This window comes from Mesoplodon densirostris, chromosome 1 (genome assembly GCF_025265405.1).
Source record: "Mesoplodon densirostris isolate mMesDen1 chromosome 1, mMesDen1 primary haplotype, whole genome shotgun sequence".
Classification (NCBI taxonomy): Eukaryota; Metazoa; Chordata; class Mammalia; order Artiodactyla; family Ziphiidae; genus Mesoplodon; species Mesoplodon densirostris.
In genome coordinates, this window is record NC_082661.1 from 109,157,801 (window position 1) to 109,168,373 (window position 10,573).

General features: G+C 47.0%; 1 protein-coding gene across 5 annotated transcripts in view; it reads left to right on the forward strand.

Annotated features, from left to right (window-relative positions):
* Window positions 1-8,455, forward strand: part of URB2 (URB2 ribosome biogenesis homolog) — a 24,956-nt gene extending 16,501 nt beyond the window's left edge. For 4 of the 5 annotated variants that reach the window (XM_060107544.1, XM_060107535.1, XM_060107564.1 and 1 more), the window contains 3 exons: window positions 1,665-1,752; window positions 3,226-3,365; window positions 7,423-8,455. In XM_060107544.1, the coding sequence (XP_059963527.1) occupies window positions 1,665-1,752; window positions 3,226-3,365; window positions 7,423-7,620 (426 nt within the window). In that variant the 3' untranslated portion in view covers window positions 7,621-8,455. Of the gene's footprint in view, window positions 1-1,664; window positions 1,753-3,225; window positions 3,366-6,088; window positions 6,265-7,422 lie in introns of all 5 variants that reach the window. The other variant, XR_009533328.1, reaches the window with a different exon arrangement.
* The last annotated feature ends 2,118 nt before the right edge of the window (window positions 8,456-10,573 follow it).

A 10,573-nucleotide genomic window follows, 5' to 3' on the forward strand; every position in this document is an offset into this window, starting at 1 on the left:
GAAAGTGACGGAAAACTGTGTGCATCTCCTGCAAAACCAGTGAGGAATGACCATTGAGCAGAATTAGACCATTTAATGAAAGGAGAGAATTGATAAGGATAATGACATGGTATTGCAGTAAAGAAGGATGTGACTTACGACGGCAGCTCACACTCACTGCCCGCGGGGCAGACTCAAGGGAGCAGGGCCCACGCGTTGGGCCGTGTGGGCGGTGGATGGGGGTCGATACGGGCCCCCGGCTGGAATCGGCTTGGGTAAATGTGAAGGGAGCAGCACAGAGTGAAGCCAGCCAGGGTCCCCGGCAGGGCGATCCGCAGCTGGTGCCATTCTGAGCTCTTGACATGTTTTAACTTATTTAACCCTCACGACAACCTGTTATTATCCTCACTTTGCAAATGAGGAAATAGGCACAGAAAGGTTCAGTGTTCTGTCCGGGATTGCATATTAAGCCAGGGTGTGAACTCAGATGGACTGGCCCTGGATTTGTGTGCATTTAATCACTGTGATAGCAGAGGAGGAAGATGGGGCCTCTGGAATTGTGATGACGCCCTGGAATACTTTGGCAAAAATGACCTCTTTCTGAACATGTTGCTGAAGCTGATAACTTGACATAAAGAATGTGGTGTTATGCTCTCCAGGCTTTGCTTGGATAAACTGTACCAAAGAAAAGAGTCCCAACACTTGATTCACTCCTCGTTCACCCTGAGCCTTAGAGCACTGCCACCCAGTAGAACTTCTCCTGGGCCAGGCATGTTCCGTATCTGTACCACCCAGCACAGGAACCGTTGGCCACACGTGTCTTGACTACGTAAAATGTGGAATTGTATGACTAGGAACTGAATTTTAACTTTAATTAATTAACATTTCAGTGGCCACATGTGGCTCATGGCTGCCTTATTGGACAGGGCATTGCTTTGATCATGATCTGAGAATGGTTGAGTGTAAAAGAAGCCTGTTTGGGCTTCCCTGATGGCACAGTGGTTGAGAGTCCGCCTACCGATGCAGGGGACACGGGTTCATGCCCCAGTCCGGGAGGATCCCACATGCCGCGGAGCGGCTGGGCCTGTGAGCCATGGTCGCTGAGCCTGTGCGTCTGGAGCCTGTGCTCCGCAACGGGAGAGGCCACGACAGTGAGAGGCCCGCGTACCGCAAAAAAAAAAAAAAAAAAAAAGAAGCCTGTTTTATAACTTTCATATCATTTTTCAAGATAAAGTCTCAGCCAGACCTTTTCATTGCTAAAAAATGAGAAGTTTTGTTTCTCATTTTAAATGGATTTGCTTTATGTAATCTTTTTCTCTAGTGGCAATTATACTTGAATACACTGGCTACTGTACGTTTTGTTATTTATTTCTACCCATTTCCAGAATGCACCATTAACAGAGTAAAAGACAGATTCAGCAAATTCTAAACTAGGATTGCTTCATTAGATTCCTAAAGTTATGCAGCATGGAAGCCCCACCCCGAACCATGAAAACGGATGTAAAAGAGTTAAGTGAGTAGGGTGAGCATTTCCCTAGAAAATCCTGGCAAAGAGGAGTTGCCACACTGTTTTGAGTGTCCTGATAGATACGGTTAAGAAGGAAATAAATATGAACTCCTTTAAAGTAGATCTTGACATAAACAGTTGCCTACATGTTTTCATATTCTTTTTTCTATCATTGCAGGTAATGCTGAAAGCCATCCCTTCTTTCTTGAACTGTTTTCATAGATTGGTGTGTTCAGTTATACGCGAAGGGCGGCAGAAAGACAAAGGTAATTCAGAGTAACAGTATCAGATACAGATTTCAAATGTGTTTATTTTACAGGTGTCTCTGGCCACATATGTTACGGAAGATAAAACCACACAGTTGAGTGTTCATCAAATGAACACGTAAAACAATTTAAAAAATTTCAGACTGTGACATTTTTTAACTATATCCACAGCAGTGAATGCATTTGACATCCCCTAATTGAAATAGTTCTTTTCTGGAGAAAAAAAAGTATCTAGATTCAGGAAATATTTACTCTCATTTACTGGGGATATAAAAGCGTCTACAATTCCATTCTTGCCCTTACAGAGCTCATAGTTTAATGGGGAGATTAAGGAGGAACAGGCAGTGGTAGAGCCAGCTTATTGCTCATCGTATATGGGGGCAGAGTTCCTGCAGCTCACTGTTCCTGCTGCATCTCAGCAAGGTTGTGTTTGTTTACCAATGAAGCAAGCTGCCATATGACAATCACATAAATTATGTGTACAGCTTGTTTTCCAGCCTGGAGGTTTGTTGATTCTTGCTAAATTTCTAATTCGGGGTAGAGTCTCATTATTTAGAAATTTGCATATTATACTGTGCATTCCAAAAGTCAAGTTCATTGACGCCTAACATATGTGTAACAAACTGCATCTGTTTAAAGTATATACTTTAATGAGTTTTGATGGGTAAATTCGTGCGGGGAAGCACCAACAGTCAAAACACAGAGCATTTGCATCATCCCCGAAAGAGCCCTCTTGGGGTCCAGCCCCAGCCCCAGGGAGCCACTGATGTGTTTTTTGTCACCGTAGGCTTGTTTGCATTTTCTAGAATCTTATAAAAACGGTGTATTACTATGCTGAGTGAAAACCGGGGAGGTTGCTTTGCTGAGTTGGGGTCCCTCCCCAACTGCTGTGACGGCCTGGCTGGAGGGGGCCGGGGCGCATGTAACCTGGGTTGCGGGGATACTTCAGGCTGTTAGAATCCCTGGGAGAGGCGTGTGTTAAGGCCTGGATGATCCTGGCACTTTAGGGTGGGAGGAACTAGGAGTCAGAAATAAACCTGGGAAGCAGCAAGAGGTCTAGTAATGACAGTTGAGTCTCATACCTGTCTATAAAGGAGAAATCCTAGATGGTTTCTGAAACTTAATGAGGCAAAGACATAATTAGGCCATCTTATCTTTAGAATCATATTTTCCTTTCTAAATACAATAGCAATCCTAGATTTCACCCTAAAATCTTGGTTATTCTAGTCCGACCCTTAAAAAAAACATGGACTGTTGAGGATTGTAAGTGCCCTTCCTTCTGTAATATAGATCAATATTTGGACACATCCTGTCTCCCTAATTCTGTCTTCAAATTGAGCCAATCAAAGAGTCCGGGGGAAAAAAATAACGGAAGGTTTGAATAATTGGGGCTATGTTGAAAGTGTAAAATTGGAAGAGTTAAAAACACACGGCTTTTGAGCTAATCGGTTTGGAAACTCTTTGCTTCTGTAGGAAGCGCAGAGGACCTGCCAGTGGTGCTGGAGTGTGCCCGCCTCGTCGAAAGGATGTACAGCCACATGGCACTGCGGGCCGAGGAGTTCAGGGTGTTTTCCCCCTTTATGGTGGCCCAGTATGTGATGGAGGCGCAGAAGGTAAGCCCACAGTCCTCGGTCGCAGGGCCCCCCAGCTGTGCAGCCAGCGACCCATGGGGCCTGGCGGTCCTGTGCGGTGGCAGCTGTCCCGCATATGCTGCAGCCCCTGCAGGGTCCCCGTGCAGGCTGCACGAAGGCGCAGGGTGCTGGCGGTGCCTGGGTCGCGGGGGCTCTCAGCCACCGGTAGGTCTCTTCTTGCACTGGCACAAACCCTGGGCCTGTTTTGCTCAGTCTCTGGGGTCATGAGGGAGGTGAAATGTTACCCCGGTCCAAGAGCAGGAGGCAGAAAGAGGGATCCCGGGGTCCCTCAGTGCAGGGGCTCGTGGGGCCACTCTCCGACGCTCAGGCGGATGGCCTGGGGGAGATCCCGGTAGACTTGTTCAACTGGATTAAACGCTCTGGTCCCAATTAATCTGACTTTTGGCCTTAGTATTCTGGATAATTCATTCATTCTTCAACAGTGATCTCACTTCAGAGTGTCAGTGTACTATTTTCACAATTCCACAAGACCCCGCGTGACCTGTGTAGTAAGTTTGTTACAAGACTTCATGTCTTACTTGTTTAAATGGAATGTCACACTCTTAAAGTAGTGTGTTCAGGTGTATTATCTGCCTCCTGTGCAGGTATAGATATACAGTTACATCATTTATCTTGCTCTCAATAGAATACCCCCCTTTGTAAATCTCGTAAGAATAGTGGTGAGCCACTGGTTAAATGTGTTCCATTAGAGGTGCTGGCGTTTCTCAAGGGAGGGTCGTCTGAATGGGCTTCCTTAGAAAGCCTGGTGTGGCCTCAGCTTCCATCCTGACTCCGCTTCAGGTTGTTTCCACAGCCCCGGCCCCAATCCCTTAGCCAGTGGAGATGCCCGTCACGTGGGCAGACGGTTGGCCGGGTCGGGGGGCGGGTGTGTAGGAGCTGGGGCCGCATACAAGGGCCCCTGCAGGTCATCCTTTGAATGAGATGTGGGCTTGGGGGTTGGTTTCCTTGTAATTATTTAACATTTTTATAAAATCTTGTTGTTTCCCAAGCAGTCAGGTCAGTAATGTGTGAACTTTTGCTGGACTATGAGCTGGCATGATTTTTTTTTAATAAACTTAATTTATTTATGGCTGGTTGGGTCTTTGCTGTGCACAGGCTTTCTCTAGTTGTGGTGAACGGGGACTACTCTTCACTGCAGTGCGTGGCCTTCTCATTGTGGTGGCTTCTCTTGCTGTGGAGCACAGGCTCTAGGTACACGGGCTTCAGTAGTTGTGGCATACAGGCTCAGTAGTTGTGCCGCACGGGCTTAGTTGCTCCACAGCATGTGGGATCTTCCCGGACCAGGGCTCGAACCCATGTCCCCTGCATTGGCAGGCGGATTCTTAACCACTGCGCCACCAGGGAAGTCCGAGCTGGCATGATTTTTTGTTTCACTGAAGAACAAAATGAGACACAGCAATATCACTTACCCAAGGGCCAAGAGCGGAGGCTGTGATTTGAACCCTGAAGTCACTGACTATTCTTCTGAGATTTACTTTATGAAAAGTCTCTGGTTTGCCAGCCTCATTATTCGTGTCTAATTTATGCTTATCTGTTATTTTTTAATTTTAATCTTGAAGGCCAAAGGCATTGGGAATTATCTGAGGCTGTTGCATCCCAGAATCCACTGGCAGGACAGCCTACGTTTTAACTCTTATTTGTTTTTAAAATCGGGAATGAAGAAGGTATTCCATATGTATTAGAGGCTTCTACTGAGAGAGCCATAAATCTTTCTAGACCAGGAAGACATGTTGAAGTTTAATTACAGGCTAGATGGCAAGTGTTTCAGCAGCGGGCGGCGTAGGTAAAGGTCCTTCGGTGGTTGGGGCTGATGACAGTGAGACGGCCTCGGGCAGGAGGGGCAGCCGCTCCTCCAGACCTTGTTCCTTCTGTGCAGAGATGTGTCACCCTGGAGACGTGTCAGGGAAGTTACGGTCACTTTTATCTTCTCTTTTACCTGTAGATCAGATTTACAACTGTCCCTCTATATCAATAGCTTAGAGTAAATAGTTTGCACTACTCCCCTGGTCTAAGGTCCTTTTAGGTTAACTTAGAGATGTTTCCATTCGTTGGCCAGTGACCGTAACGTTGTAGAAATTGACTTTTTCCCCGTTTTCCAAATAAGCTGTCTATAACGTAAAGATGCGGAGGGGTTGTGTTGTCCTGATACCACCCACCCGCCTTGCTGTCCCGTTCCCCGCTCCCCATGCTCCGGGCTGTACTTCACAAGGAGACACACCAGCTAAAGGGCTGTGACATCTGGACTCAGATGCCCAGTTCAGACCTCAGTCCTGCCACTGGGGAAATTACTGCGTCTCTTTTTGCCTTTGGAAACGGAACTATATGTTTAGTGAGTGGTGATTCAGTGAATGAATGAGCAAGCCCTCACCCAGCCAGTGAGGTTAAGGACTTCTTCTGTTTTCAGTTTGTCCGTTTTTTCTTTCCCTTCCTAATACCTTAGTATGGAATCACAGACAGCCCATTCCTCCTGTGGCCCTTGAATATTCTTCATCTATAAAACAGTAAAATTTAATTAAGATGATCATCTGCAAATGCTTTTTGAGCTATTGTGTGAAAATAACCATATCTGTGAACAACAGCATCATCTTAGGGGCAGAAACAAATTGCCTCTTTAGGACTCTGTCTCCTGGAGGTTGCCTTGGTGAATCATGCTTCTCCTAGTTAATAAAATGTATCCTCTCTAGAAGCTGCATGTCTGCAGAGAGGCATGAACTCCTAGGTCATCAGGATGCTAGTGAAGAACTGGCCACACCCCAGGCCTGTCGGTCGGAACCTTGCTGCTGCTTTCTGGCTGCAGCTGCTGCAGTGGGCAGACTCTGCCCTGCCCAGGTCCGGCTGAAGCCTGGACAGCTCTGGCAGGGTAAGTAGTGCCTGCTGTCCTGGCCTCTTTGTCCACATAACAGCCTGAATCTCTGATCTGGAAAGTTTGTGCCAGTAGCCGATGTAGCCACGCCAGAGCTGGGCTGCCACTCCTCCTGCTGTGGCCCAGATTTTGGTTAACCCAGATTTTTAGGAAGGCTTGCATCTTTGGACACAGGGACCGATTAAACCATTCTGGGGCAGTTAGGGACTTAGGGCCCATTGTGTTATTGTTGAAAGAAGTAAAAATATCTATGAAGTGGTAATTATAAGTTACGTCTGACCCTGAGCCATGTGACGGGATCTATCAGGGATCCGATTGGAGAGCGTCAGAGCCACTGCCTACCTGCCCTGCTCTGAGGGGAGGTGGCAACATTGCTGCCCTCATCCCATAGTTAGTAGAGCTTCCAACGTGATTGGCCACAAGGAAAAATATGACACAGTGTTCAGGTGGCTCTTACTGTAAGATTTTTTTCCCCCATGAATTTATTTATTTATTTATTTAGGCTGTGTTGGGTCTTTGTTGCTGCGCAGGGGCTTTCTCTAGTTGCGGTGAGCGGGGGCTACCCTTCATTGCAGTGTGCGGGCTTCTTATTGTGGTGGCTTCTCTTGTTACGGAGTACAGGCTCTAGGCATGCGGGCTTCAGTAGTTGTGGCATGTGGGCTCAGTAGTTGTGGCACTTGGGCTCAGTACTTGTGGCTCGTGGGCTCTAGAGTACAGGCTCAGTAGTTGTGGCACACGGGCTTAGTTGCTCCGCAGCATGTGGAATCTTCCTGGACCAGGGCTCGAACTTGTGTCCCCTGCATTGTGCCACCAGGGAAGTGCTACCATAAGATTTTTTAAATCTAAAGATTCAAGTTTTTAAATGCCTCTGGTAAGTGCGGAGGCATCATTCACTGAATAGCAAAGCTACCCCTGTGATTTTGTAATGTTTTACTCCATCTCAGGTTTTTGTTTGCTTGAGTTGGCCTCTGTTTCCCCCAAATATAAACTTAAAAGTTTATGAATAGTCAGTTGTTTAACTTACATGCAAAATGGCATTTTAAAAGGAATGTCTTTTCTCAAGTTGGTGGCAGAAGCTGGAATCCCTCGTCAGAGCCTCAAGGGTCTGGCACCTGCCTGTTTGTGCTCACAGAGAAGTGTGTCCCCCTCTCCCAGGTCACCTTATATCCGGCGGTGAAGGACCTCCTGCAGGAGGGCATCTACCTCATCCTGGACCTGTGCATCGAGTCCGACATCCAGTTCCTGCGGGCCTCGCTGCAGCCGGGGGTGCGAGACGTCTTTAAGGAGCTGCACAGTGATTACGTGAAGTACCACAAGGCAAAGCATGAGGGAGAGAGAAGATACACCGTCTAAGCTGCGCACGGACATGCAGCCGTGGCCCCAGGTCCAAGAGAGCTGGAGGATGCAGGACTTCAGATGCTTGAATTCGCGGCATTGAAACACGTGGAAAAAATCCTTTGGAGTTTGTATAATATGTATTGCATTTTACAGTTATTTTTTCACACTATTTCTTAACATTTTTTTTATGCAGTAAGTATTGCAATAGAATCCTGAAAATAGATCCTGAATTCAATAAAATTTGCCAGATCTCCCTTGTGGCCATTCCAAATGTGGTTCTTGTCTCGGTCCAGTGGTTTGGGGTCCCCTCTCCCAACTAGGAACTATGTAGAACTTGTTGTTTTCACTTCAGGTACATGGGTGTGTAATGAAGCCCAATTGAAATATCTTTGCCTTTTACGTTCTTCAAGAAACATGGGACGTATTCTGAAACACCGCTTTTCTGCCCTCCCTCTGAGCGCATCTTCTGATGGAGCTGGGCAAGTCAGAACATGGGGACTCTGTGGGCTGGATGGCCGCTCCGGGCAGGGATGGTGGCCCCTGCTGTGCGGGTGGACGCTCGGTGGGAAGGTGCTGGGCCTGGGGCTCCGTGTCCTGCCTGCTCTTCCTTCCTGCTTCCACTCTGGGGAGTTCATTTTGGAACTGTATTCTTTTTTAAAATTTAATTTAATATTAAGAAATGCTCTTGTTTTTTTGTATTGCCTAAGTAATATATTTCATTGTAGCAAACTCAGAAAATAAAAGGGAAAAAATTTAAAAATACCCCCAGTCTCAGCTGTCCAGACAGCCACCGTCATCTGGGAGGGCCTTGTTTCTGTCCCTTTGCATATATATATGTAGATGAGTATTTAAATAAATGTATATAGAGTTGCCAAATTGGATCATAAGTGCATTTTTTTGTTTGTTTTAGTTACCCAACTTTTTTTCCTCTAATATTTCAATAACATCTTGGGGACTATACAGATACTAGACACTGTAATGGCTGCATAGTTGTCTGCTGAGTAGACACAGCTGTTTTATTTAATAAATCCTCGTGGTATACATCAGATTCTTTACAAATTTCCTTTTACAGATGATGCTTGCAGCCAACTCTTTCCTGCTATAATTATTTCTATAAGATAAATTCCCATAAGTTGTATTATTTGTCAAAAAATCCTGTCGGTTTTTAAGGATTTATGTAAATATTGCCAAATTGCCCTCCAGAAGGTATACAAATTTACTTTCCTTCCAGGGAATCAACTTTAATGTTATTGATTTTCTTTGTTTTAATGCCTCCTTGATAGAGAAATGTTATTTTGTTTTGAATTTCTCTAATTACTGAGATTTTTCATTTTTTATACTTACCATTTTTATTTCTTATAAAAATTATGTTTATACAGTTATGTTTCTTATGTAATATTAGCCTGTTTCTCAATTGGGATATTTGCTTTTTTTCTTATTATCTTTGTGGAATTTATGTTGGAATTCTCTTGATACCGCTTTTTTAGTCAGTCAAAATATAGGCAAATTGTTTGAAGGATCATCCCTAAGCAAAAGGTGTTTTTTTTTTTAATCCTAACTTTTCAAGCACGTGTTATCGTAGCAGACAATATAAAATGGATTTTTTGGCAACCTAAGAGAAATACCCCATTTTTCATGCCTCAAGATTTGATTGTATTTCTTGCATTGGCTGACCGAGTCTGGGAGATAGTTCTGCTTTGCATTCTACATGTTTTATCCGTTTCCTACCCTCTGTCTAGACATTTGTGTGTAGAAGCTTTCTAAACTCTGGTAACCAGAAATGGATCCAGGGGTCTGACATCTTTTGCCTAATGCTCTGCGTTGGCGGAATCCTGTCCCTGTGCCCAGTTCCCTGCAGCATCCTCCCTTTTTCACGCCTGGAGATGCTGTGCTGGAGCCCGCAGGGGACCTTACAGACGCAGATTGTGAACAAAGCTGGAATGAAAACCATATTCTTGGCTTTACCCTCTTGGTCAAGTGCCCCGACAGGAGGGTCACTGGTTTCTGAGGCCCTCACAGATTTGCGCCTGTTTTTTTCTCTGCCAGAAGTTCAGGAATCCCCCTGCTTTGGGACCCTTCCCGGGGTGCAGGCCCGGTGCAGTTCCTCGGGCGTCCTGGTGGTGGCACTGCAGGGCTGCGCTCCTTGCTCAGGACTCAGGTGCCTGCAGCCTGGGAAGGAGGAGACAAGGGGCCTGTGGATCCGGGCCGTCCCTGCAGACATCTCTGCTTGAACGCTGAACCTTCCTAGGGGAGAATAATTTTTCCACTCTGTTTTGGTGGTTAATAGGGAGGAGGAAACCATTTTTTTAGTGGTAATCATGGGAGCTCGGCAGTGCTCACTTTTAATACTTTATCAGACTAGAACTTGCGGGCAGAGAGGTGGCCCCGGCCGCTCTCCGCGTGGCAGTGGGGCGTCCTGGGGTGACAGACGCCTGTGATGTGTGTGGCCCCAGCCTCTGCACTGGAGGCCTGTGTGGTTCCTGCATCTGACATGCTGACATCAGTCCCTCTGTGCAGGGCGGTGCTGGGCCTCGCGGAGCTGGCTTCCTGCCAGGGACACCGACCGTGACCCGCCGCCAGGTAAGCAGGATCATGGCAGGGGGCCCCAGTGCAGGCGCTGGGCGAGGGCGAGGCCGTCCTGGAGAGGTGACATCTGAGCTGAGACCTGCCCGGGTGACCAGGAGCCCCCAGGGGCCTTCAGTCAGGCTGCACGGACATCGCTTGTCACCCTGGTTTTGGCCAAGGACGGGCACCCGAGGGGCAGGACAGATGTGCTGGAAGTTGGGGGGCGAGAAGAATTAATGTGGGGCTCTGAGCTGTGCCTGCGGTGGCTGCCCTGGCCATCCTGACCGCCCCCCATGGACCAGAGCGGCCGGGCCTTCGTGGCCTGTCTTCCCTCTCCGCAGCTTCCCAGGCTCCGGCCAAGGAGGGCTCGTGCGTGCCTGGGAGGGATTCGGGTTGAAGGTTT